The following is a 27888-nucleotide window of genomic DNA, read 5'->3' as shown; positions in this document are numbered from 1 at the left end:
CGTTCAAGTTCATTACTTAGCCTTGCCCTGATCTCGAGGGGGTAGGTAATTAGGGAATATATAAAGCTAGATACGTATTGTCGTCAAAAGTTCGAAAGTGAAGAGGCAAGGACATGGCCGAAAGGGGGAGCGGCTGAAAAGTCCTAGCTAGACAGTTCGTAACGAGTCGGAGGGCCCGACTCGGGCATCTCAAACTTCTGGACCGAGTCCTCGTGCAGCTCTGGTCTGCCGGATCTGGCGTCATGCAACTCGAACTTCTGGACTGACTCCGGGTGCAGCTCTGGTCTGCCAGATCTGGCGTCATGCAACTCGAACTTCTGCACTGATTCGGGGTGCAGCTCTGGCCTGGTGGAGTCATGCAGCTCATACGCCTCGAATGATGACTGTGGACCGCCGTTCTGGTCGGGCTGGTGGCGGTCAGCCCCGGTCGTTAAGTCCCTGTTCGAGCCCGAGCCCGATGAATCTCCCAGTTCCGCTGCCATGTACTCAGACCTCCTCTTCCTGCTTCTGATCCATAGCACAAGACCTCCGATTATCGCAAAAGCTCCTATTGCGACGCCGATTGCGATCCCCACGGTTGCCCCAGTGCTTAAGCCGCCGCCAGAGTCATCTGCCGCTGCAGTGGCCGATGAAACACTCGACGTTGTCGGGTCTGACGCCGTGGAGTTGCTCTGAACATCCTTATCTCCGGCCTCGCACCATGACGTGACCTCCTCATGATCAGCATCGAGGGCACGGAAGTCGGCTGTCGATGATGAGTTCGTGTTTGCCGCCCACAGTGTGAATTTTCCGGTATCGAGGTTTACGGCCATGTAGGCCGCTTGGAAGAACAGCGACCCAAATGTTGCCATGTCGTTCTCGTTGATATCTTGTTCCGAATCGATCAGCAGATCGGGCTCGCTCATGTCGTCGTCAACGATAAGGTCGCCTGTGTCCTGATCGATATAGGTGTGGGGTTGAACTAAGCGTGAAGTTAGTCTTGTTATGGATCTCACAGTGTTGCGTGCCAGGATATTCCAAGACATTAAAGACGGGGGAAGTGCCGGAGTCGTGATGCTTACCAAGATTATCATTGGTCAGAGTAACGGTAAGACCTGTGTCTAGTGTAATGAGGAGATCACCGTCGTATCTAAGAAATAGTCAGTAAACCATAAGAAAAGACGCCTCTGATATACTCACGCTGGGGTGTTTGCCGGGTATCGCATGTTGTAATAGAAAAGACCTAATGAGCGGTTCATGGAGAAGATAGAATTGTCTGTTGCCGTCATCCAGTTGTTGAAGTATGGATTGAATGGCATCCTCATGGCAGTAGGTAGATTCGGGTCAATACACACTGCCAGGGCGCTCGAGTCGGATGTGCCAAAGATGTTAGTCTCTGTACCGTTGGCAAATCTAAGAGCCATCCCCGTAACAATAACGACGAGTTTTGAGGGGCATTTGGTCTCTGCTGTGGCAAGGGAATGTTCGGATCCCTGGCCTGAGACCTTGGACGCATCATAGCCACCAAACACCATTTGGCCATTCGCGCGGGTGGATGTTCGTCCGCCCAGGAAGCCATAGAAGAAAGAATAGGTACGCGTCAGGATCTTGTCCGAGTTCTTGAGAACGTTCAGTATTGACGAGTTGCCCCCCAGTCCAATGACCATCAAAGCGTGGTATGCCTCTTCGTTCCAGTCGCTTTTGGCCTGGGTCAGCGGAAAATCGAGCAGAGTGGTATTCTCGTCGAGACTCAGGCGGTCGGTAAAATGGTCTGTCTCAGGATACCATGGCCAGGTCAAGTTAAGTTGATCCTCTGGATATGAGCCTGCAGCCGCGGGGCCCTCGGTATTTGAAGTCGTGTTATCGTAGGCGCCACCGCGGAATGTTACACAGGCTTCGTCCGTCCACGCATCGGCTCCTCGTAGTGTGCAGTATCCGTCCGTTCCGTACATCATCGTGTTGTTCATGGGCCTGTGATAGTAGCATCGTCAGCTCGCAGTCATGGCGAGTATAATTGAAGTCGGTGGAGAAGCTGCTCACCACATGGGCATGAATGCAAAGTTCTGCTTCGGTGACCCGACTGAGAGCGCCACACCCCTTGCCGTTTTGTTATTCGATAGTGTGACATCTTTGACGTCGACCGAAATGGGTTTGGGAGCACAATCATCGGCGGCGAGGCTCGCGGTAATTTGCAAAACGAGCAAGGCGAGGATTTTGGTCATCTTGGTTCCCATGGCCATCGATCAAAAGCTCCGAACCGTGGTGGGTGCTAAAAGACCAATCGGGGCATAGACACGATAAGCGATCTCCGGTTTCGTAGGCCGGGCCAGAGAGCTAGAGAATGTTCTTCACGCCTGTTTTTCGGAACGCACTCTGGCACCTCTGGCCTTTTGCCTTGAAGATGAACAGCCTGAGTGTCCAGTAGGAATCTTTAGAATCTGTTCCATTCCCTCCCGAGGTCGCGGAAGGAGAGCAAGGAATCAGCGGGAGAGATCGCCCTCACAGATCCTGCCATGAACGCCCCTCCCATGCATTGCCGAGTAGGATTATTATGGGGGGCCTCATTTTGGCGGCGCTGCCCAGGTGCAGACGGATCTCACAAGCGCTGGGCAGCCTGGGAGGCAACGGGGCAACACAGGGGTCGGTTTGCGCCATGTCACAATCAGCCTTTTCAACTCCCAGGTGAGGAGTGCTCAGCGTAAATTTGCGGGGCCTTGATGGGCCTGTCCACCTGGCGCTCATCGAGGATTGGGGCATGAATCTCAAGAGCATCAGTGGGTTAAATCTCTGCCATGTGCCCAATCGTGGCTTGTCTAGGTAAGACAACAACCCACTATCAATCGTGTGCTAAATACTTAGGTACAGAAGGGAAGCCCAGACCAAAAAACGTATCAATCAAACGAACAGTATCACCATTTCCCTCAATCTGCAGCAAAGGGCACATATCTCAAATGCTCACCGTGACAGCCTGAGTTGTGGAATGGCGATCGACTCAGTGGATCACTCCCAGTTTGAAAGTCTGCATGTTGGTTCGTTGATAACACATCAGCTCGCGTAGGCGTGTGGGTATACAAGGCGGCACCTCGGGTGCAGAATCCTCCTTCCTGTCAGGCGAATGGATTTGCATAAGCGCTTTATGGGGACTGTTTGCTGATCATTGCTGTGCTCGACTCAGGTGTGGGCCTCTGGCGCATTGTACAACCAACATGCTTAAAAGCGGTCATGTCGTGCTACTTCCAAAAGCTGACATACCGCGTGTTCAGTTGGGCCCACAGGGGAGAACGCCAATCTCGCCAATAGTACCGGATTGGATTTTTTCTCCCCCCTCCGTCCTCTTGTCGCAATCCTGAGCCAGTTCCTTTTGACGCCCGCGAAAACGCAGACGTCACAGTGGTCGCGTACTTCCAAAGCATGTGCCTGGTCAGTGTCAGTTCAACAAGGTTGCTTTTCATGTCTTTTCTTCGCATTCACTCCTTCAATCTGCATCTCCCCTTAACCCTCGCGGTATGCATAGGCGCCTAAAAGGAGCCTAGAACATCCGCTTCTTTGGAACAAAATGATCCTTAGCACATGTCCTAGTGGCCGGATAAGGCACTTGCTCATTTTCTTAGCCATATTGTTATGTCTTTTTGTTTACTATAATCAGTCTCCAATCCCAGGAAACCGATTGAATCATGGGACAGGTGGAGGATTCTTGAGCTCGGGTTGGGAGGCTCAGGAGGCTCTTCCGGAAAGTGGACCTCTTCCGGCACCGCCGGAGTACCGAGCCATTTCGGAGACGGTCCAAACCGATGCAGAATCGGAATTTTGCACCAACCGTTTCGAACCAGACTACCTGGAAGATTTCAGAAACCATGGATTTCAGTATTGCTCCTCCGGTTCCAGCCGCTTAACATGCTTCCATGGCACCCGCGCGGCTGATATCGGCAGGGACTCCCTCTGCATCGCTCAAGGTGCACTTTTCAACCGGCAGAACAACAAGTACGCCGTCGACTGCGAGGTTAGAAGACCGGAGAGGACGCAGTTAAAACAAGGGATTACTGCCTTTGAGGAAATGAAAGAGCACTGGTATGAGACTGGCGCGCCGATCGTTTTCAACCGAGTCGTTGATATAGGGCTTGGCCTTATCTCAAACGACCAACCAGGCACCGTTAACTCGGACGCTGCATCCTCCCCACGATACACCGTCTTGATCAAGCGTGAGGGCAACACGAACTTCTGGCACAACCTGATGGAAATATGGTCCATGGCGTACTCGCTTGACGTACTGCGCATGAGCCGAGAGAACACCAGCGCCGAAGACCCGAGCTCCGATGCCAGCCGTCCGTTGCTTACCACCTCAGCCCTAGCTCACGATACCCAAGTCGTGGTCGTGGATGACGAGCCGGAGGGACCGCTATACGAACTCTGGTCACTCCTCACTGGGTCTCATCCCGTTCGACTTTCGGCAATTCGTGACGAGCCAGACAAGTACGAGCACCTAGTCTCGGGCCTACAGAACATCATCGTGCCCTTGCCAGGGGCCGCCAATCCCTTGTGGCAAAACGATTGGGATGATCGCGACTGTACCACCTCGGTCAACCTCAAGGTTTTCATTGACCGCATCAAAAGGCATTACGACTTGCCCGCTCCAAAGAAGTCATCATCGTGGTTCAAGCGCAAACTTGAACTGACTCTTATCGACCGGAAGGGGTCGCGCAAACTCGTCGGCGCGGATCAACTGCTGCGCGTTATCCAATCGAAATTCCCCGAAGTGAACGCGAAGATGGTAGATCTTGGCGACATGTCATTCACGGAGCAGTTGAAGCTAATACAACAGACGGACATACTGGTTGGGGTGCATGGCGCAGGCCTTACCCACACTATGTTCATGCGGCCGGGTCACGGTGCGGTAATTGAAATCCGTCCACCGGAGATGGACCACAAGGGATTCAAAAACTTGGCCAAGATGATGGGAATACACTACTATACGACCCGCGGCGAGCTCGTGACTGGGAAGGGAAAGTCCAAGCGCGATGAATGGCATTTTGCAGACATCAGTGTTGAGGAAACCAGCTTGATGGAGCTTGTGCAGGAAGCCGTTAAGACGCTATCAGAGGAGGGGAAATCAAGTTAGAATAGATTCACCGAGCTCATGACCATGATACTTATGTTTTAATGAAAAAAAATGGATGAACAGAAGAGTTTTGTACCATTCAAGTTCTAGATGTGCCAATGGCAGCTGAGTGGATGCAAGTGTCCAGGGAGACTGTCCAGGCGAAGATTCTGTTAGAATTTATCCTATCGCAGGTGGCCCAGCAGCCTAACAGGTATCTATGTTATGCTCACGGTGTTGTAACGGTCTGCTCCAATACGTGCCGCTCAACCCAGTGCTCGCCTCGTGCCTCCATGCTACACATTGACTTGCACCTCTCCTCTTACCCAAGCCTCCATACCAAGCGTGTTACATCAGTCGGCCCAACCCTTGCTGAACTTATCTTTCAGTTCAGGGCACGACTCCGTCAATCGTCGAACGGCCTCGTCAAGTGTATCAATTCGTTGGGAAATGCTGTGGGTGTAACTTGTCAGGATTGTAAGTTAAAGTAGTTTATTAGCAGGTAGTTCAGTATAGACTCTATTGTTGATTGCTACAAAACTCCGATCACAAGAGTAGACCGCACTGTGGCTCTAAAAATGGCAACTCCGTAGCTATGTGGACGGGCTTGCAAATAGGTTCCCAGAGTACCTAGGTATTAGAAGAGTAGCCACCCCGTCGGATTACATCACTATGGGGTCAGAGGGAGTTTCGTTCCATCTTCGTGCTCGGCCGCCAACGGAAGGACTCATACAGTCCGCGATGACCATACAGCTGCTCTGCAGAGCACAAGTGTGGACACCGGAAGCCAATCAGGCCCACGGGGTCCATTCCAGGAGGCTGCAAGACTTTACAGCTTGAGATGTTGTATAAAACACGGACCATTTGAATCATTGGGCATAACTTGAAGTCCCCGAGCTCATTGAGGCGTAAAATCGACACCACTAGAAGAGGGCTTCATTAATGAGACCTCCACCTTGGCTGTACAAGCATCCCTGACACCCTGATACACTCTTCGCATTACAACTTCTTCGCCGTCTTCCGGGCCCGGGAATTCTCCTGGGATGACTGAGAGCTATTGCTGTTTTCTCTCTTCCGCTTCTTTTCTTTTTGCAGCTCACCCGACCGATTCAAGCCCTCGTAAAGCGCCCAAGCCGCCAGCGTCTTTGCGTCCCTGGCACCATCCCTCCAGAGAGCCTCGTACTCTTTGACATGCAGGGTGATCATCTCGGACTGGGTCCTCTCCCCAGTCAGTCTCCCACGCAGGTCCTCGATCTCCTGCCGGTCCAACTCCTTCTCCCACAGAAACAGCGCAATGTACTCGTCACATCCCCCCGGGCTGGGGTACATGGCCTTTTTAAGGCTCTTCTCCGGGTGGTCCGAGCCACGCAGTGCCAGCTCGGTCATATCGATCAGCTCACTGGTCGGGATCTTGAAGCCCGTCTCCTCCTCAATCTCTTTCGCAGCTTTGCCCGAAAAGTGGTCTGAATTGTCCAGCATGCCTGCCGGGATCTCTAGGAACTGGAGCGATCCCGCTGGAAGGCGCGGCTGCTCGGTCAGGATAACATAGCGCTCGTCCCTCGAGTCTTTGGGCCGGAGTATCATGAGCATCGCCACGCTGCCGCCCCTGAGGAAGGCTGTACCCGGAAGAGTCTTTGAGATGTTACGTGACTCGCCGTCGATTTCATCTCGTTCCACGGCCGCATCAATTGTGATGAACCCGACGTTACCCTCTCCGAACTTGGTGACGGATTTGACCTCGATTGACTTCAGGCTGTACGGGTGCGCGTGAAAAGCATGGTCTTCGGTCCTTTGTAGTGCGAGGTTCTTATGTAGAGTCTCCTTCCAGTCCGCGAACGCCTTCATGCCTTCCAGCTCATCCCGACTTATGGAACTTGGAAGATAAAGAGGAATTTTCGTGCCATAGAAGTCGATCTCATCCTCTGCCCACACCACGTCGGGGACTAGTCTCGACATGATGAGTAACTTGGAACGAGTCGCAATGAGGAAGTATGCCCCAGTCAAGGCTACCTAGGTATATCCTGGGCAAGTTGAGATGGGTGACGTTGGTGTGCAAGTAATGCGCAGGCAAGCAAAGCATCGAGGGATTCTCTGGCAATTTGAACTTGGGCATCGAAACTGAAGATCGCGGCGCGAGAGGCACAGCCCGCTGCAGCCTAGAAAACTGCCTTGAGGGGCGGAATCTGCAGTGACACGTGATTTAACCATGTGGTGTCACATTTCGCACCCAAAAGCTGGGCGACTAAATGTGGCGCTAATGCAGTGAGACGGCCGAGACGAGGGGGATTCTATCACCCCTCAGGCGCTGAACGGCCAGCCACCCGAAGGACTCGGTGAGCCGCGGAAATGACCAAGCTTACACAATGTAACCCTCCCGGAACACATGCAGGCGATGAATGCTCTCGGCATAACCCCTCTCCACTCAGGGTGAGGCTGTGGCACTCAATGCACCCCTCGAGCTTTTCAGCCGTCTGTTATATGGGTGAGCGTGGAGCGTCACTAGGAACATTTGAACCTGGCTAGATCGTTCATTTTTCTACTTCGACTTCTCCGCCAAGGCTACCTACCACACCTGATCGGGCCGTTCCGTGACTACAAGACGGACCGATCGCTCTGCCCCAACGATGCTCTGCGAAATCTGCTGGCGCATGTTACGGGGGCAGATTGGGAGGCAGTGGAGAGGCACATACGACCTGCACTTCGACCACCATGTATCCATCAACACACTGAAGGCATCCCATAGCATGGGCTGTGGAATATGTCGAGTCTTATACGAGGAGCTCATGACGGGCGCCAAGAAGCAATTCGGGTCGGAACATGAGATGCATAAAGACCAAGCGCCGAATAAGCTGGACGATGACCAGGCTCAGATTCAACTGACTCAAAGCATTGCTTTGCTTGGAGTAATTCACGATATTGAGGATGAAGATGTGTTCCGGCTTGACTTCAAGTTGGAATGGGTCTTTGGCGACCATGATCCGAACACCGTGAAGAGGACTTTTGTTCTCAAACAAACCGGTATGAGGACCTCAGGATTGAGCTGACGCAGTGGAAACGGCAATGCTAAATATCAGCTGTAGGTGAAAAGATCGCGCCATTCCGAACTCCTATGTCTGGGGAAACATCCTCGAGCGAGGTTTTCAAGCTCGCTTTGACCTGGATCACGCAGTGCGACACAAATTGCAGCCCAGCCTGCGCAAAGCAGAAGCCGAGTTGGTATCCCACTCGTCTGATCGACATCAGGACGCTTAAGTCTCAAACCTACTTGGATGCACGAAGAATGCAGTATACGGGCAAAGTTCTCGACGGCAGAGAGACTTTGGAAGACCTCGATAAGGTCACCGTTAAGCTCGTCGAAAGACCCCGCACCGATGCTCGCAATGGTCTGGATGTGTTCAGTGAGGTCGCGGGCCACAGCAATCAACCAAACAATCTCTATGTAACGTTGAGTCATTGCTGGGGTCAAGTCCAGCCCTTGCGTCTCGAACCGAACACATATGCCCAGCTCAAAAATGGAATTGAGATCGAGAAGCTTCCAAAGACGTTTAGAGATGCAATCACTTTTGCTTCACAACTGCACAATGTCGGCTGGATATGGATCGACTCGTTGTGCATCTACCAGAGCGGCCCCGGCTTCGAAAAGGACTGGCTTCATGAGGCGGCCCTGATGCAACGTGTGTATCGGGAGTCGTATCTCAATATATCTGCCACTGCTGCTTCGAACAGTGATGTTGGTCTATATACTGAGCGTGACTGTAGGAGTCTTTGGGAAGACGAAGTGAACCTCAAAGTTGACGGTATCCCCGGTCTAGCACTGCATGAGGAGAAGCACATCCACGATCGCAAAGGGGCGATTGTAAGGCCCCAAGGAGGCTCAGCTGGTCCGTCCTTCTGGAAATGGTTTGTGCAGCTCTTCAGCGGCCCCAAGCAAACAATTGGAAAACAGGCCGAGCCCGTGGCAAAGATTGACTGGGGCGGCGAGAAGCCGTTGACTTTGGCCCTTCCGGAACCCGAAGGCCTCCGCAGATGTGTCATCATCGATATCTCGCACTGGGACAACTTGGTCAACAAGGCCCCTGTCAATGTTAGGGCCTGGGTTCTCCAAGAACGGCTCCTTGCCCCAAGGGTCCTGCATTTCTGCAAAGGCAGCATTGCCTGGGAATGTGGTGGATTCACAAGGGCGGAAGGCCACCCTACCGGCCTCCCTAGGTTTGGCCTGCAGCACGATAAGATTCTGCCGGAGGTGCCACTTAAGGGTTTAAACCCGTTCACCCATGGCAAAGAATTAAGGAGGATCCGGCTTGGAGATGCCAAGGAACCCGACCCTCACATTCCAGAGAAATATCTATACGGATTCGAGCTTTGGGCACGAGTGGTTGAGATGTACTCCAAGATGAATTTGACGCTTCCTAAGGACAAACTCATCGCTCTGTACGGTATCGCACAACTTATGTCAACAACCATCTTCGGCTCCGAAGGAAAACCCGCGACATATGTGGCTGGATTGTGGCGCAAGTACCTGGAGAGTCAGCTTCTATGGAGGGTTGAGCCCATATTCATACGGCACAATCGAAGTTTCCACCAGCCAGGCCGACGCCCCGAGAAATTCAGAGCGCCGTCGTTCTCCTGGGCCTCTGTGGACGCACAAAATGGGCTCAACGACCTACCAAGCAACGGCATTACATATGGCGAAGTGACAGACCGAGATCTTTTGATTGAGGTCGGGACAGGCGACAGTGAGGTATTCATCGAGAGCGAGACAGATAATTCATTTGGCCTCGTGACTGGTGGCTACATCATGGTCCGTGGCAAACTGAGGAGAATTGAGCTCTCCAGAGGCGACCCGGGCAGGTTCTATTGGCGGCTTTTGGACCGAAACGGCATCTGTCAGAACAACGATTGTTGTAAATCTCGTGAAATTGATCGTGAGAAGCATTACAACGTCTATCTTGATGCGCCAACCGACGATCAAAGACGGGGAATATTCGACTCGGAAAAGGTCTACTGCCTTCCAGCGGCAGTTGGCCCAAGGTCGGAAGACAACGACTCCAAATACATTGTCTGCCTGGTCCTGCAGCAAGCAGACGATGATGAACAAGTCAAACACCTGAAACTCTCAGAAAGGAGGGCCACGTTCCGTCGGATTGGCCTGACGAAACTATCTGGCTGGGGTGATAAGCTCACTTACAAGCACATTTTGGATTACCATCAGAAAGACCGGGGATTGCCTCATTGGCCGCATTCGTTTGACCTTGCCACGAAACGGCACTTGATTCGAATTATATAATGGCAGATTTGGCTAACTATCGTTGCTTGACGGATACCTAGGTATGGTAGTTGGGGTAGACCCGAGTATGCCTACTGGTGTTGCCGTGCGGACAATAGGGACAAACATTGGTTACATGGATAGATTGTCATGGCGTCTGGTGGAATGAGTGTCGTGTTTACCTAGATAGGAGTCAAAAGATGCATGACGCTTCATTCTAAGTGTCTTTATGAAGGTGTAAACTAATGTCAATAGTGCCAGTATAATCTTAAAGACCATCATAGAGATGTCCCTTTTACTGCTGAATGAGTTGGCCCACGTGTGACTACAGAAGCCATGCACGAAGATGCCCATTACTCATATCCGCACGTCGAGTGAGAACACTAACGGAGTCTTGAAACCAAAACCACCCAATAAATCTAGGCATGGATGGTCAGGTGGCCTGAGATGTTAAACACACGCTTGGAGCTTATGTTCTCGGCCTGCAAATGTGGTGTGGAGCTAGATTCGAGGGGCAGATACTGACAAGGACACAACTTCAACCAGATAAGAAATGAATTCTCATCACAATCAAAAAGCTAAGTACAGATTGATCTATATCTCTATCGCTGGTAAGAGTTCGCTATCTGCCGCCCTAATCTGAATTAGAAACCCCAGTGCTTGCACCAGTGCTTCATCATAGCGGGTGTAACAGCCTTGGTCTCCATCACGCCCTGGCACCTCTCAACGGTCTTATCCATAGCATACACCACAGCCCCAGCAGCCTGAGCCATATCGCGATAAGAGTCAATAAGCTTGACACCTGGGTTACGGGCCACAGTCTCGGGCCCATCCGCCTGCGTGTTCTCCAGCCTCTCCACCCACTCCCCGAAGTCGACCATCTCAGGGATCTTCCCTTTGCCGTAGAACTCCTGCACCGCGAGGGCCAGGTCCGGCCACTGGGACTCGTGCGGGTTCACGCCGTGGTAATAGCCCGAGATATCATCGGCCCGCTCCACCACCCGGGAGACACCACCCGCCTCGAGGACCAAGCCCGCGATCCGCTCCGCGGGCGTCCAGTCAACCCTGTCCATAGACCCGAGGTGCGCCGGGAGCGCACCCAGGTACAAGCTGCTAGCGATGATGCTGGGCAGCCACTCCTGGGGGTTCCACTTGCCCGCCTCTGCCTCGGGCCCAGCAACCTGGCCCACGCGGACGATAGCGTAGGGGAAGTCGCCCGCCGTCGCCGCAGCGGCGTCCTCGAGGATCAAGCTGCCGACCGCCTTGCTGCGGCCGTAACCGCCGTTGGGGAGTGCCAGGTCCTCCAACCGGTGCTCAGGGACCTTGGGCGCCCCATGGCTCGCTGGGTTCCACCTGTCCGCGACGGCGATGGATGAGATGAAGGTCACGGCGACACGGCGGGCTGCAGAGGCAGCGAGGTCGGCCACGTGCCGGACACCTGCGAGAGAGGGCTCGAATGACTCGATGGGGATGTTGAAGTTCACGGGCCAGGCGTTGTGGATGACTCGGTCTGCTTCCGCTTGGAGGCGGGCGTAGACAGTTTCGGGCAGGCCAAAATGGGGTTTGGCGAGGTCAGCATGGTAGAACTCGGCCTTGGTTTCCAGCCTGCTCGTGTCCAGGCCGCGGTCGGCGAAGGCCTTAGTCTGCTGGGCGCGACCGCCATCTGCTGCGCGGTTGAGACAGATGATCTTCGCAACGCGGGGGTTATGAATCATTAAACTGAGAAGGTAGGATCCTAGCATGCCGGTGGAACCAGTGAGGATCACTGTCTGGTTGTCGTTCCTTGGGTCGGGCCTGTTCGCCTGCGCCTCGGTGAGGTTGTTGGTGTATTTCTTCCAGATGGCATCCATGGCTTGCTGTTGTTGCTCGTCCTCGCTCAGATCCTGGCCCTGCCCATTAAGAACATGACTCAGGATGTGCGCTGCCAGCCGTTGTGGTGTAGAGTTTTGGTAAATGACTCTAGATGCGACAGCCTTCTCCTCGACGGGGTGGCCTGCACTCTTCAACCCGGCCCGAAGAAGCTTTGCGGCCTTCATCACACCCATAGAATCGACACCGGCTGCGAAGAAGTCGATATCCACGTCCAGCATTTCTGCCGCGACATACTTGCGGAGTGTCTCGACAATAGACTTGGCCAAACACTCCTCAGATTTCAAGTCGAGTTCGACCACCTCCTCTGAATTCTCATCGACCTTGGCATTCTCGTAAAGCTTATCGATCTCATCCTTGTACAGTTTGACTGTGAAAGCCCGCTGAATTGTTCCCTTGCCAGCACGTGGGAATGGCTTGTCGGGTTTCGACAAGGTTAACAGATCACGGCTGATACGTCCGTGAGCAACCGTCGCCACATTTGCCTTCTCAACCAAAGGCCAGATGTTTTCCAAAAGAGTCTTCTCGTCTTCCTTTGTGTTTGGATGCACACGAGGCTCGAGGATGAGGCCTGCCTGGAACTTCTCCGCTCCGACCACCATAGCACCCTTCAGGCTTGGGTGCTCACTGACAATTTCCTCGATGGTGACCGGGTTCAGCTTCTCACCATTGCTGAAGACGATGATGTTGTCCGCTCGGCCGTGATAGATCCAGTGGTTCGGTTCGGTGGGATGGGGGCGGTATAAGTCGCGAGTACTCCACTCATTTAGATCGGGGAAAGTGTAAAAGATACCCTGAAGACCAGGGTGGGGATGCTCGTTGCCCTTTTGTCGCACAAAGACCATCTCGTAGACCTCCTCGTCACCCTGCTTCCGGAACTCGCAGCCCATGATCTCAGGGACATAGATAAAGTACTGCCACAGATCCGGGTCATCTGGTGCGTACGTTGGGAACGGGGCGAACTCGGTGGTGCCGATCGAATTCATGATGCTGGTGCCTCGCCTGGTTATCCTGTTCCCTGCCTGAAGAGCCAGGTTTCCACCGCCGAATGCAACAATATTCAGCTTTGTCAGTGCCCGCAAGCCCTCTTCTGACTGGGTCATTTCCTCGATAATCGCTGGTGGCAGGGCCGCGGACTGTACTTCCATGTTGTCCAGGCACTCTATTACCAGGTCGGCGGACAGTGGGCGCTCCGCGATGCCCAAGCACACCGGGGAATCCCAGAATAGGGGCATCGAGACCGCACACATGAGACCGGCCATGTGGAAAAGTGGCATGGGGGCAAAATGCCGCTTCGAGCGGTCTGCCCATTCGCGGTAGGAGACTTTCTTGCCCTCCCAGAGCGGCAAGTCGTGGAAGCCGTCAATGGCATTCCACATTCCCTGCCGCACGACAATGGGCTTTGGAAGGCCGGTGCTACCGCTCGTGTGGAGGACGAGCATGGGGTCCCACTCGGCTTCGTCGAAGGTCTTCGTGTACGGGAAGTGGGGGACCTGCTCCTCTGGGAACCAGGCCTCCAGCGGGCTGACCTCGACTGCCTGCATTTCCCGCTCCGCCAGCAGTGGCTGCACACTCTGCTTTTGTGTGCCAGCGAAGGCTAGAGTCTTGCAGTTTGTCTTGTCAAAGAGGTTCAGCTGGCCCTCTTTGGAGTTTCTCGGAGAGATGAAAAGGGCCTTGTGTTTGCGTCAGCACCAGGCAGTCGACCCAAGTGTGGCAGGATGGTACTTACCGCATATCCAGCCTTCACAGCTGCGATCATGATCACGATGTACCGCACATCGTTGGGGCCAAGATAGGCTATGGTCGGGAAGGTGTCCTTCTCAGGCGTGCCGCAAACCTCGATAATTCTGTGTGCACAATGATTGACCGCGTTGGCCATGTCCTTCCATGTGAGGACACGCCATCCGTCGGATGGCTCCGAAGAGCGCGGGATCTGGAAGCATTCTCGGTTCGGGTCTTGGCTGGAGACCTCGTCGATAAGTGTTGGCAGTAGACGTCTGCCGTAAGGTGTGGAGCTCAAGTTGGCAACTGATCCCATGTCAGGTGGATTCGTAGATCTGAGTGTATCGTGTAGTTCTGTCGAAAATATTGCTCGGGTATCAGTCAGATTGCCGTTTCAATCCGAGAAATCTTTGTTGTAGCTCTTTTGATTGTGAACTGTTCAGGTCAAAGCTGTTTAGATTGAAATGTGTTCAGGTAAGAGTCGAGTGTTGAAGACGTGTATTGAAACTCCACAATTGTCCATGAGGAGGTAGGTGGCCGACTTTTATCCTCGAAGTCTGTCCAGCGCGGACCACCCTCTCGGCTAAATCTTGGAAGACGCATGATTGTTGCTCTTCATGCTTCCCCTGACAGTGGCGTCCCAACGCCGATATCCGTACGTACAGAGGTAGGTATCATTGACGAGTCCGTGACCGAAGACAGCTGCAAGAGTGGTCCACAATTGTCTCCGTCAGCCGTGTAAAACCTCCGGACCGGCCATCCCAGCACATGCACGCCTTGCCCCATTTGTCCCCCAGCTCGCGCTCCAAGCCAGGAGCACGAGATCGATCCCCAAGGCGCGAGTCACGCAGCGATGAACCTTGAGCTGAGCCGTCAGGAGGGAAAAGCCATGCGGGCGCCATGCGTCACAATGCGCCGCAAAGCTTGTTCATCCTTCGGGGTTGCAATTCGGCTCGTGCCGGTCAACCGAGCGCCTTGGCTCGGCCGAATTACAATTACTGAACATTTTGGGCGTGAGCACCGGCCGAGGGCCGAAGTGGGAGTTCGGCACTCGTGCTGGATCGATTACAAAGGCCCACACAAGACCCCACAGAAGAATGACCTGCAGCCATACAGCTCACGTTTCTGACGTCTATACTCTCGCCGAGACGCGAGTGGGTCGGATATAAATGGGAATAGGGGGCAGAGGGGAGGACGAGCCCAAAACTCAGATAGAAAAGCCCGAGGCAGCCGAGCCGCGAGGGATTGCGACCCGGAAGGCCACACGGCAGCTTGACTTGCAGGGACTGCCTGGACCTACCAAACTCAAATGCCGGGTGGAACCAGTCAGCTTCGAGTAATGGTCTGCAAGAACATTGTCATACCGCACCGGCTGCAATCAGCGGCCAGATACCTCCACGGTGTTTGGCCAAACGCCTGCTCCGAGATTTCCGAGCCTGCTGCTGTGTCACCGTGCTTCTTCGGCCGCTCCGCCAAGACGCGAGTTCGTGACTAGGAGGGTTACGGAGTAGTCCTTTCGATATTATACCCCAGACCATTCACCCATGAATGACCATTTCTGGGTCGACTCTAGGTAAAGGAAGCGGCTACCCTCCAGCCATATGTATATATTAGCTTGATAGCGCATCCGGGAATCCACCCAGCGGGCGGACGATTTATTGGCATCGTTTTTTTAAACGCTGAGTCTCCAGCGATTAGTACTGTCTGAAGCGATACCACATTCTTTTTATCCTCATACAAGCGAACCTATTTGGGCCCTATTGGCCTTTTTCAGTGCCGTGGCCAGGTTTCTGATACCGGGTTGTTCGGGGAATCCTGCGGGGGTGATCACGAAGATGCCGTCGATGCCCTCCGGAACCGATACAACCTCGCCGTACTTGGCTTTAATACCTGCGGCGTCGGGGAAGGCGCTCTGCAAATCTGTCATCTTCCTGTAACTTCATAGTAAAGTGGTAGTTTGATATTGGGAGATTTAAATGTTCTCAGATCAGGCATGTGGCCAAGCAGCGGCCGGCCGTTGCTGAATAAATGAGGATGCTCCTGAATGACCTTTTAAAGGAGGAAGGCTTTAGCTATATTGTATTTTTTATTTAACTATTTATCTATTTATTATCTTCTTAGCTTTTAGACTAACTATTAGCTTATACCTTAAGTATAAAGTTAATAATTACTTAATATATACTCTTAAACTTATCTATATATAATAAAGTTACTAACTTCCTTTATAAAGCTCCCTTTTCTACTATATTCTTTATATATTATATAAAAGTAAATAAATCTTTAATAATAAAGTAATATATTTAAAGGAGAAAGATTTAATACTTAAGTATTTAGATTTTTACTTTTTTATATAGTATTTATTTAATATATAGTAAATAAATTCTTCTTAACTTTTAAAAGTTTTAATCTTTTATAAAATTTATATAAAAGACTTTTTAAATAAGTTTATTATTATAATATTATTATTCTATTAATAACTATATATTTAAAATAAGGATTATAGTTTAATTTATTTAATAAAGGTAGACTTAAATAACTATATAATAAGTATATTAATAGAGAAAACTAACTTATTAAGTTTTATATTATAAGATTCTTTTCTTATAAAGGTTATTTTAAGATTATTTTAATTTTATTATATAACTACTTTATTAACTTTCTAATATAGTATTATTAAAAATAATACCTTCTAATTTAATCTATATAATATAAAGCTTAATTATATATTTATATATTATATTCTTTTTTTATTATTATTAATATTATATTTCTTTAAATATTAAATCTTAAATATTTATTACTATATAAAGGCGCTATATATATTTTATATATATAGGGATTGAAAATGAAACTACTTAAAGGAGGAAATTTAGTATCTTATGTAGATGTTGAATCTTGTCCTGTTGTGAACCTATCGGCATGTCCAGGCGCAAGGTAGTTGACCTGGACGTGGAGGTGCATAGCAAATTGATTTAATGTGGTTATGTGCCGTTTTCCGTAGAATTTACAATTCCCATCTCATGAGGCATTCGGAAGGGTATGCCTAATTGTACCCTGCAAAAACATGATGCGGAGTCCTGGCAAAGGGTTCGCATCCATGAGTGTTTGCTGATTCAAGGTGCGGTCTATTCCCATGTGTCCAAACCATAGTGGCATCAGGCTGGCAATTTTGAAAGCTTAATGTTGGTCAAGCTGGCTAGTCGTGAGCTTTCTACCCTAGCAGACCTCCAGTAAATTGACGCGACGGTCTGTACCGATGCATTTCGATTGAATTTAACAACTGAAAAGCTTATGAGTCTTGCTAATCCAGTCTCGTGGTCATCACATCAAAGTTTCGTATGGCGAGTTCCGCGGAATTGTTGCCGAAGAGGTTGGATAGAGGACATATTGGACCTGATGAAACGTCTCTATATTTTCAAGCCATCAACACCAAACCCGTCAGAAATTTCCGTCAAATTAGCGTGGGTATTCATCTTTACAGAAGAGGCAACGTTACTACTGTGGTGTTGTTGCTCATGGAAACACGACCAACGAGAAACAGCCACGCCGTCTTAAGGTGGCGCTGTATTTTTTAAAAGCTGGGTCTTGAGTGTTCACCACTTCATGAAGGCGTTGCAAACGTTTTATATTTATGGGGATTATGAAAGAAACCACTACATAATTAACCTCGAAAGCAGTCGCCTCAAGCTTCAACGATAGCATACCAGATCATGCCCAGAACACCGCCAAGTAATATCGCCAAAGGCGCGCTCAGCCCAAACCATCGCCCACCGACAAAACTCGTCGCGGTGATGGCCACCCACCACGGGTCGCCGCCAAGAGGGCTTCCGTTGGACTTGGTCTCATCCAACAGCCCAATCTGCCAAAGTCTGTAGACAGCCGTATACACCAGGCCGACAGCAGCCGCATTGACCCCCCTCAGGAGTGACACCAGCCACCTCCGGGATCTCAGCTCCTTCCAGAACCCCATGACACCAGACACAATTATCATACCGGGGGCAAATATAGCCATGAAGGCGACAAGGGCGCCCACAAAAGTAGGCAGGGGTGTGTTAGCGGCAGCTAGGGATCCGAGATAAACTGCAAAGTTGAAGTTGGGCCCGGGGAACGCCTGGATGACTGCGAGGCCCAGCAGGAAGTCCCGTGCAGAGACCCAGCCCTCTGCGACGATGTATTCCCGGAGAAGTGGGATGACCACCGGCCCGCCTCCAAAGATGATGGTCCCGGCGAGGTAGAGGTTGGCAAAGAGTGAGAAGCCTCGGGGCGGGTTTCGCAGCAGGCCGCGCAGTGTGAGGACTGTGACAAACGAGGCGAGGAAGACGGTAATTATTAGAAGCCCGCGCTTCCAGGTGAGCAGCGCGAGTATTTGGTTTTGTTGGACAACCGGATGCTGTGAGCTGCTGATCGCTTCGTCCTGTTGCGATGGTGCTGTTTCCGTGACGGGAAGCGTGTCCTGCATGTGCCGCGTCCGATTTCGCCTCATTTGGACGCTGCTTTCAGATATCGTGGCTGACGGTTGCTGAATGATCGGGTCCTGCGACTCGATTCTTACTGGATCCCCAGTGGCTTGCCTGTGTTCCTGGGTGCTTTGTAACGATATTATGTTTCGTGCCCAGTTCAAAGCTTTGTGTCCTATCCGCAGATCCCACACCACCGTTGCCAGCCCCCCAGCCACCATCAGGAGGGGGAAGTACCAGAGGGAGGAATACAAAATGCCGGCAGCGCCACCAAAGCAGACAATGATACGCGTCAACTTGTCGGTGATCGCCTTCTCGGCCAGTTGCACTGCTGCTAAGGCAATGATGCCGACTGTGGCCGAGTTGAGACCTGACAAGAGTGCATACACAGGGGCAGGGAGTCGTTCACCAACTTGAGATATCCCAAGTGACAGCCCATACATTCCAAGTGCTCCAGGTAGGCTGAGTTGCAGTAGACTGTTAGTGCCAATTGGAAATATGTCGCTTCGCAAACATCGTGCCGCTCACCTCCATAAGGCGAAGGATAAAATTCCCATCGCCCAACCGCCGTGGATCGAGTTGATACAGTACAGCATTTTGGTACTAGCCGGCCCGGGGAGCGCCTGGCACACGGCGAACAACTCTTGATACTACAAGTTATCAGTATTTCCAGTGCTTGGCCGGGATCCTCAGTGCATACAGTTTGCTCATCGATCCATTCCTCCTGTTCTACGAATTTCTTGTAGAACTAAGAAATGTCTCTGTCAGCAGGCCACCATGGAAGTTTGTGATTGCTAGCACGCTCACAATTTGGAAATGCACAGGTGGCCCGCCAAAGGCGGTTACGCCCATGTGCCAATTGGCCAAGAGGGTATCCCGACAGCCGCTCCACGCCGCGGAAGAGGAGGACGCCAGCCTCGACTCCACGGGTCGTCGAGCAGATGCAATTGAGCTCATATCTTTCGGGCGGTGTGTATCGTTCCTTCTGTCGAGGCTCCAGGGGCCGTAAGAGAAAAAATTAAGGGACAGTCTCGGAACTGCCGCGAGACAACCCGTCGTTCTTTTGACTCTTGAAGGGAGCCGCGCCAAGGAGCTTAACGGGTATCACGTGAAATAGCGTGATACGCCAGGCCAAGTACGGGTCCGAGACAATTCCACCTGAACCGGACTTGGTAGGTGCAGCTTTGCGAGTCACAAACATGAGGGCGAACAAGAACAGGATGTCTACTGCCCCGGTGGGACGTCGTGTTACGTTTGCACAGCACGGCAGTAACTACGGAAGTATGCACTGGCAATGAATATATTTTTGGTCGAAAACTTCACAATTGAGGGTACATAGGTAGTGAGGAGTTTTTCTGGGCGAGAGCCGGGCGGGACTGACTCCTTCATTAACACCACATACTTTATAAGGTGTAATATTTTTATAACTTTACCCTAATTATCTAAGGATTTAATAATAAGGTATATATAGTATATCTGAAGATACTTTAATTAAATAATATATACTTAATAAGTGTTTATTTAAATAAAGTTAGAACTTTTAAAGGAATAATAACTTTATTTTTACTTATTTTAATTAATTTATTTAAATTATATAATAATTTTATATATAATATAGTTTTACTTTTATTTTATATATATTTAAGGATATATATAATACCTTTATATAGTAATAAATACTTAAAACCTAATATTTAAAAGAATATAATATTAATAATAATAATTATAATATAATAAGTACTTATAATCTTAATTTTATAATATATAAATAAGGTTAAAGGGTACTATCTTAATAATAATATTAATTATAAATAAAAGTAGGTTATAGTTTAATTATTATAAAGAAGTTATATAATAAAATTAAATCTTTAAAAATAGTTATTATATAAATAAAGATTATTAAAAGAGGCTTAACTAAAAATCATCCCTTTAAATATATATATATATATATATATATATATTAATAAGACTTTATTAAGTAAGTATTATAGCCTTTATTAAAGTATATAGTTAACTTTAAAAGAATTTAAAATAAAGAAATAATTTATAATATACTATTTTAAAACTTTTATAATAAAGTATTAGAACTTTTAAAAAAGTCTTAAAAGTAATTTATAAAAAATAAAAGGAGGATATAATAAGCTTATCTTTCTTTAAGTTTATATTTTTATTATTAATAATTATTAATTTCTTAATAGTATAAAAATATAATAAAAATAAAGAAAAAATAAATTTAAAATTCCTTTTAAAAAACTATAAAAATATATATAAAATTATTAAAGACTTTATATATAAGCTTTAAACTATTAAAAAGAAATAAGTAATTAAATTAAAAGATAGTTATATAGTGTAAAGGAAAAATATAGTATAGTTAAAACCTTTATATATAATATTTAATAATATTAAGATTAATCTATAGTTTATAATAACTTTAACTTTTAATAAATTAAGTATAATTTAATATATTAATATAAAAAAGTATTTTTTAATAATAAATAATATTATAAATAATTATAAAATTATTATAAAGAATTTTATATAATAAATTTAATTAAACTAATCTTTAAAAAATATATTATATTTAATTTTTTTAAAACTCTAACTATTTACTTTTAACTTAATAATAGAACTAAAAAAATAAATAATCTATAATACACACTTAATATTTAAATTTAAACAAGTAATTAATTAAATTACACATTCATACTATAGGATAGAGAAAGGTCTACATCTTATTACCATTCCGTCCCGCTCTAGGATTCCTCCTCGCAACGCTTAGCGGTTGCTTTCATCTAAGGTAGCTAATTACCTAGGTACTAATTATTTATAGCCGTGTGCTTCTTAGACTTGCCGGTGACAAGGACGAATCAACTGTACCTCATATTTAAGAAGCTAATATGTATGATATTGAGGCTACTAATAGGAAATTACGCTTGCCTCTAGGTTGATGAGTATTGCACTACTATCATGGAAGTACCCGGGCACTTCAATCTGCGCTGAAGCAGGCCGCAGTCGCAGGGGCTAGGAACAAGAGCACAACTACCCGGAGTTTAGATGGAGTGCATATCATGGGCTTAGTCTGTTATGAAGCTAATAAGAGCAAAGCCCCAACTGGCAGTGGGCAGGTCCAGAGTTCAACTTCTTGCCGTGCACAAACACCATCCTTTAACTACAGCACCACCAACCCTAGACTTCTCTTATATCTAAGAGAATTTCTTCCAATGATTAATTTGCAGTTAAATTCCACTTAACAGTATTAATAAAATAACTTTAAGTAAAAGGAGAGGTAAATAAGATATATAATAAAGAAGTACTTTATTAAAGTAAAATTATAAGAATAAAATATAAAGGCATTCTACAGCTAGAAGCATATACATACAACATGCTAGAGTAAGGAATCTATGCTATGAAGAACATTGGAGCTTTAAAAATGAGTCACATATAAAAAATAGTACATAAAGGCAAAAGAAATGGTCCCGGAGAGGATCGAACTCGCGACCTTGGCATCACTATTTAATTCCTTGTATCAAGGAATTATTAGTACCACGCTCTAACCAGCTGAGCTACGGGACCGTTGTTGTTGAATTACAATGGAAAATAGGGATTATGGAGATTGCTGAGTGAAAATTTCTCACCGGTGGGCTGGATACTGGTGGAGTTAGGGAGGGTCGGGTGGAGTTGCCCAGATATGGCCCGTGCGCTTCCGCAGGGTGTAGATTACAGATAGGGAAGGTATAAGACTTTTATATATTTTTAAAAAGAATTAAAACTAATATAGGAGAGTTAAAAGAAAATATAGAAGTTAGTTATAAAAATAAAGTTATTATTAAAGTTTTTTATTAATTAGAAAACTTTATATATATTATAAGTTCTTATTTAAATTAGAATATAATAAAGAATAAAGTTTATAATTTATATTATTTATTAAACATTTTATTATTATATTTAAATAATAATTTACTTTATTTTTATTTTAAAAATTAAATTTATAAATTATATATATAAAGATTTATAATAAACTACTTAATAAAAGTATACCTCTATTAAAATTACTTAAATAAAGATCTAATAATAATAAGTTAGCTAGTATAGTAAAGTATAATAGATGTTGTTACATTTAGGTGTGTGGGGAGAATAGAAAGGCCTGCCTGCGGTACCTAGGTAATCTAGCAGACTGGCACACCTCATTTAGTCTGCATCAAGCGGATAAAAACCTCTCATTCTAAGCCATATAACATACAATTAGTAGAAGAAACAAATTAAGAACCTACTTGTCTACACCGTCAGTCTTTAAAATCCGCGAGATACCTACAGTGATGCGAGATAGGTACGGGGCTAAATATGCAAGAGGGTTAATAGTTTACTGTACTATGAATATTATAAGAGTGGTCAGTAGGGAAGGACTAGCCCTTGATAGGGTGGTAGTAAGCTTTACTGGTATGTCGATGCTATGAGCGTCTGAGAGCCGAGCTCCCACACACCTAGTTCTAATCTAGGAGACGAAAATGCTTTCACGTTTGCAAATAGCCATCACCTTCCTTTTTCTTATGCGGGGTAATTTAGAGTGCCAGCTGTCAATATTGCTACGTGAATTATCCCTACATTTGTCACCGTGGCCGGTGTATCTACTCACTCTGTAGAACCTCTTAAATCTATCTATACCTGATGCTCATTGATTAACCTCAACCTGACCCTCCTTCTATCTTTGTGTATCCACCTTCCTCTATACTGCCACACGGAAGGTGCTCCATATATAAATCATGAATGCCGTCTTCAGAGATCAACTTGTGCCTGTAGATCCACTTGCAATCAGGGCAATACCCCTTGGAGGAATAGCGACAAGCAGAGCTCTCGTCGCTCAAATACTTCTCGCCAACCTCCCCGAACTTCATCACCCGAGTCTCCTGGGCCATTGCCCTCAGCAGCTGCGCCATCCCAACAAGTCCCTCCGGCGGAATGATGACCTTAAATGACATAAGGGCCAAGACGAGACTCAGGACCAGCTGCGCGCCAATGGCCGACAGCAGTATCAGCGCCACATAGTCCCAGTGGTCGACCTTGACGTGCGACCCTCTCACTGGCGGGTACCCGGATATGTTCACCTCGGTATTAGAATCCGCAGCCGCGGCAATCACGCCGATCGCAAACCGCGCCATCCTCATCTCCATTGCGTCCGCGTCTCCCTCCGCCGCCAGCCCGAACGCCGTCTCGGCCGGGTAGCTCTGGTACTGCGAGTGCGAGTCGTCGACAAAGGAGAGCACCGCATACCCCTGGAGTGCGATGCCCTGCGCAGCGAGGAGCCGCACGGGCTCCGAGACGTTGTGTTCTGGTTGCGTGGCATTGGTGACGGCCCCGACCGTCACGTTGCAATTGTAGTACCACGACGTCTGCGGGGAGGACTCAAAGGCCGTCACGACTCCGCACCCGGGGCCGCAGCTCACAGACGTGTTTGTCATGTACGTGGTCTGGTTCGTGCCTCCTGCGAAGGGGATCTGGATCGCTCGGCTCCCGCCATCTCCGACGTCAATGGTGATATTGGTGCTGCTGCCGTCTCCTCCGGCCACGACCTGGTGGCGGCTGCATTTCCCGGCGCTGGATATCTTGCGGTCCGTTGCGACGACGGTGGGCTGGAAGTCGGCATCGGCGGGCAGGTCCTCTGGTGGTGTGTTCTTTTCTCGAAAGACGTATTGGCACTCTTGGGTACCACAGAACACTCGAGCGTCCGAGGCGACTCGCAAATCGCCCTTCGAAGGGGCGGCCTCGAGAATATCTTCGACATACATGAGGGACATGGATCCATAGCTAGATAGCTCAAAAATCAGCAGGATTCCATTGAATGCACTCTCCAGAAAGCTATTTACCTGTTTGCGGTATATTCCTGTGCGCCCGCGCTAGAATAATCTTCCCCAGCTACGACAGTGCTGAAGGTTCGAATCATGCTCATTTCTGGAACAACCACCGTTCCGGGAGTCACTACCAGAGCTAACTTGCTTGCATCCTCGACTGTGTAACATAGTCCCAGTGTAGCAAGGCCAATTTGGGATGCCTGGGGCTTCGTTAGTGATCAGGTGCGGTCCATCTGCGGCGGCGTATGAACCTACAATAGCTAATAGGAACCACAAAAGTGCGGCTGTGTAGATAGTGGACCTTTTTGACCTAATAGCAAGTATCAGGACGGAAATAATTCCATTCGCCTGCAAGATGAGCTCAACCTAGAAAAGTGCATCAGTGTTAGAAGCATCTTACCCGGGGCCCACCTGGACAGTCTTTACTTACAGTGCGCCGGGGTCTAAAGCGGAGACTCAGGAACAACCATCGCGCGTCTCGTATTGTTCTGTCGACAAAACCGCTGACCGACAGACTGAGGAGGATTGAAAAAGCTGTAATTAGTGTGTTGTATTCCTTCTTTGTTTGTTTTCCCATGATTGGTACGGCCTTTGAATAAACGAAGACCGTAGAATAAATGGCGGCACTTAGGGCCACCGTAATTAGCCATCCAAAGAGGAGGCGGAGCATGTAAGTCCTCCTGTATGCCTTGGTAGCTGGGCAGCCGCGAAAGTCGGCACGGCTGCATGAGCTCAGTGAGCCTTGCAGGCTGGCGGCTGTTGACGACTGCATCCTCGCACGCGTTGCAGCGAATTGGAAGAAGAACGGAACGCAGAGCCGGCCAGAAGTCCCTTTTCGTATTGGGTCGGGCCTAGTAGGCCTTATGAAAATCGTGGTCTCAGTCTGTGCTCGAGCTTCACTGCCCTCCATTTTTGTATACGATTCAGTCCACCAGCCAATTGGGATTACCGTCACTTCGGATGGTCCCGCACCATTCACTCGGCAAGCCTTTCCTGGTGAAACAGGGGACCCACCAAGGCCCCTATCCCGGCCGTGCTGCCTTCCCAGGGGAGCACCTATACGCTGCAATAATATTGATTGGCTGATCTCAACCCTAAATCCTTGGTTCGTAGCCGTTTTGTCTTGGTAGTACTAATGCCGAGACGGGGTTGGTCACCCAAATGCTGGATCGTGTCCTTCGGTCTCAACATTGAGTGTGAAGATTAAAGATGACGTTGGTTTGCCCTCAGCACTTGTGCCGGTCTAGGGCGAATAATGGGGGTAGGGGTTGTCTTGTGACCAACCGGCGGAAATCAAGCATCACAACTTCGTACATAGCTTGGTTGTGCCGCAATGAGCCAAATTAAGAGTTTAAAGTGGATCTGATCAACTTCTAGCCTTCGGGCTGCAACCAGTAAATTGCCAGCACTGTTCAAATTGACAGTATTATTTTCATAGCACCTATGCGTAAGGTGACCTACAGCCTGAGAAGCTACCATACGGCGTGTCTTGAGATGGAATCTTGCATTAGTTATGTTTCATCGGTGCTAACATCACCCGATTACAATTAATGATTATCTTCATTCTGCTTGCTTTATTGCCGTGATACCCACCACGCTCGTTTTCCGCACCCCTCTTCTCCTAAAAATAGACAAGGACTCCTGCAAACTGTCCCGGGGGAATAAAGAGACCCGTGAGTCCCATGACATACAGCAATCCCGACTAACTTGGGGCACTCATGCAATCTCAGTTTTAGAAACCACATGGATTCCATTGTAATTCAGGTTTTCGAAGCTCTTGTTTGGGCCAACATATTCAGCCGTCGTCTTGGTGTGGGGCTGTATCACCTGATTTCGCGAGCCAGAGACTAGATCTCGGTCGCCTTGATCGATGTACGGATTGCCTCTGCCAACATGAGAGGATTCGGCGGGGTTCGTGCCGGTCTTGGTTGTGCGAGATGGTACCAGGCTTCCGACACCATTGGTCATCGCGCGCTGGACAAGAAAGAAAATACTGGGAAGACTCATGCTGATGAGTGAAACAGCGATCTCAGAGCCTAACCACATGGTCGGTATGACCATTACCCCTGCAGCCAATTATCAGACTTGAACCAAATTTTTCATGTACTGTGTTTCTTACAAGTTGGGTCCATTCCAATGTATTCACTCGCTCTGATAGTGGTGTAAAGGCGCCCGATAGATGACACAACAACTCTGAGACTGCATTAGATTTCGAGGTCTGCGATTTCACACCGATGCAATTTACTACTCACAAGTATCCACACGCAAACACACCAATTACTTGGAATTTACGCGATGTCTTCATTTTCAACTGCCACAGCATTGGGACGGGCAACACTAGAATAAAAATGTCGATAATGAGATTTGGTAAGCCGTTGCCCAGCCAAAGCTGTGTAAAGTCGAGGCAGGTCCCAGGCTGTAAAAAGTTCCATGCCTTGGAGATGGGATCGCATATGAAAAGGACGCTGAGCAAAGTCCCTATGGCCCATGCGATGTTCATGGCGTGTACCGACCACACAGCGTACTTGAATTTGGAGTTTCGCATGCCGAAAACGCGAGTGTAGAATAACAAGACCGAGGTTTTGGCGATGGCCATGCCTGTAGTGTGAACAAAGTAAATAATCCATAGAAACTTCAGATATCCTTTAACGTTCTCTAGCGGAACTACAAAGACATGCAGTCCAAGCCCAAAATGGACCAGCTTGAGAGTGAGTCCAATCATGGCGATATTGAACGCCTATGAAGCAATCAGCTAACTGCCCAGAACAGCGTCGGTATGCACTAATCAGTTTCGTAACGTAGAGACGCACAGCAGCTAAGAAGGCTGTCCAGTCATCCCACCAAAATCTGGATGGGATTCTGGCCCCGGGATTCACCGGCAATAAAGCTCGAGACCATGCTCGAATGAGTATGATCACGGTTGGAAGTATAATCATGGTGATGAGGAGTGCCCTAAGCTCTGGCTGCATAGACTCCGTTAGGTCCACCTGTCGTAGAATCTCTGCCAGTGACGGTATGTCTGACATTTTGCAGGTTTAGGCGTTGACGAGGAAATCGATCTGTCAGTCACTTGGGTTGTCGACACTGAAAGCTAAGTCTGCTTTACTCCAAAGACGGGGTACGAGTGGGCTTCAAGAAGTATCGCAAAATTATTCACACAAATATGCAGGTCCGGGTGTCACTTGATAGGCTTTAATTAGGAACTGTCACCTGCAAGCCAATTCCCGTCCTATTACACTACCTTTCCGGCGATGTTCAGCCGTTTACAGCACCAGGAGCCGCCTGCATGTAAAACAAAGCAATACGTAATTCTTTGTTACAATATGAGGCGACTATTGCTGAAGCACGGAATATTTTAAAAGTAAAAGCGTGTAGAGGTCATCAATCTTCAGTCGTTGGTTTCAAGTTTACAAACATAACCACTTCAACTGCACAAGTGCCTGATGCGTGGCCTTCATGAGGCCAAATGTGGCCCAGTTGCCAAGACATATCCCTAGGCTGCCTATCAACATATGATCCACCTGTGATGTACTCTGTAATTATCCCCCTTAATCACTTGCCATCATTTGCAGGACGTGTCCAGCCACATCCCTTAGGACATGCTTGCCCACGTGCAATGCTGGACCCAGTGCAACCGAAAGTTGCACAACTTGT

General features: G+C 48.5%; 7 protein-coding genes across 7 annotated transcripts; 2 read left to right on the top strand and 5 right to left on the bottom strand.

Moving 5' to 3' along the window:
* Positions 1-143: 143 nt before the first annotated feature.
* KVR01_009581 (uncharacterized protein) lies at positions 144-2201 on the bottom strand (the record flags this gene model as incomplete). The annotated part of the gene is made up of 4 exons (XM_044784183.1): positions 144-961; positions 1062-1129; positions 1180-1950; positions 2020-2201. 4 exons carry the CDS (start codon positions 2199-2201, stop codon positions 144-146), a joined length of 1839 nt encoding a protein of 612 aa, XP_044642083.1.
* A 1569-nt stretch (positions 2202-3770) lies between these two features.
* On the top strand, positions 3771-5095 carry KVR01_009455 (uncharacterized protein; the record flags this gene model as incomplete). Its single annotated transcript, XM_044791896.1, has 2 exons — positions 3771-3797; positions 3845-5095. 2 exons carry the CDS (start codon positions 3771-3773, stop codon positions 5093-5095), a joined length of 1278 nt encoding a protein of 425 aa, XP_044641957.1.
* A 538-nt stretch (positions 5096-5633) lies between these two features.
* On the bottom strand, positions 5634-7215 carry KVR01_009059 (uncharacterized protein). The gene has a single exon (XM_044784906.1). It carries the CDS (start codon positions 7028-7030, stop codon positions 6074-6076), a length of 957 nt encoding a protein of 318 aa, XP_044641561.1. The 5' UTR covers positions 7031-7215; the 3' UTR covers positions 5634-6073.
* Positions 7216-7499: 284 nt separating this feature from the next.
* Positions 7500-10627, top strand: KVR01_009327 (uncharacterized protein). Its single transcript, XM_044784829.1, has 2 exons — positions 7500-8092; positions 8155-10627. Exons 1-2 carry the CDS (start codon positions 7699-7701, stop codon positions 10359-10361), a joined length of 2601 nt encoding a protein of 866 aa, XP_044641829.1. The 5' UTR covers positions 7500-7698; the 3' UTR covers positions 10362-10627.
* A 357-nt stretch (positions 10628-10984) lies between these two features.
* On the bottom strand, positions 10985-14867 carry KVR01_009609 (uncharacterized protein; the record flags this gene model as incomplete). The annotated part of the gene is made up of 2 exons (XM_044792605.1): positions 13939-14867; positions 10985-13882 (listed from the first exon to the last, which is right to left on the bottom strand). Exons 1-2 carry the CDS (start codon positions 14245-14247, stop codon positions 10985-10987), a joined length of 3207 nt encoding a protein of 1068 aa, XP_044642111.1. The 5' UTR covers positions 14248-14867.
* Positions 14868-17613: 2746 nt separating this feature from the next.
* Positions 17614-18831, bottom strand: KVR01_009210 (uncharacterized protein; the record flags this gene model as incomplete). Its single annotated transcript, XM_044789739.1, has 1 exon — positions 17614-18831. The coding sequence occupies one exon, from the start codon at positions 18829-18831 to the stop codon at positions 17614-17616; it is 1218 nt and encodes a 405-aa protein (XP_044641712.1).
* A 305-nt stretch (positions 18832-19136) lies between these two features.
* Positions 19137-26956, bottom strand: KVR01_009025 (uncharacterized protein; the record flags this gene model as incomplete). The annotated part of the gene is made up of 9 exons (XM_044788235.1): positions 19137-19347; positions 23210-24190; positions 24250-24434; positions 24490-24600; positions 24665-24823; positions 24872-25111; positions 25214-25356; positions 26354-26427; positions 26487-26956. The coding sequence occupies 9 exons, from the start codon at positions 26954-26956 to the stop codon at positions 19137-19139; spliced, it is 2574 nt and encodes an 857-aa protein (XP_044641527.1).
* Positions 26957-27888: the final 932 nt, after the last annotated feature.

Source organism: Diaporthe batatas (genome assembly GCF_019321695.1).
Source record: "Diaporthe batatas strain CRI 302-4 chromosome Unknown Contig00011, whole genome shotgun sequence".
Taxonomy (NCBI): Eukaryota; Fungi; Ascomycota; class Sordariomycetes; order Diaporthales; family Diaporthaceae; genus Diaporthe; species Diaporthe batatas.
Note: the sequence above shows the minus strand (reverse complement) of the source record. Positions and strands in the feature narration are given on the sequence as shown.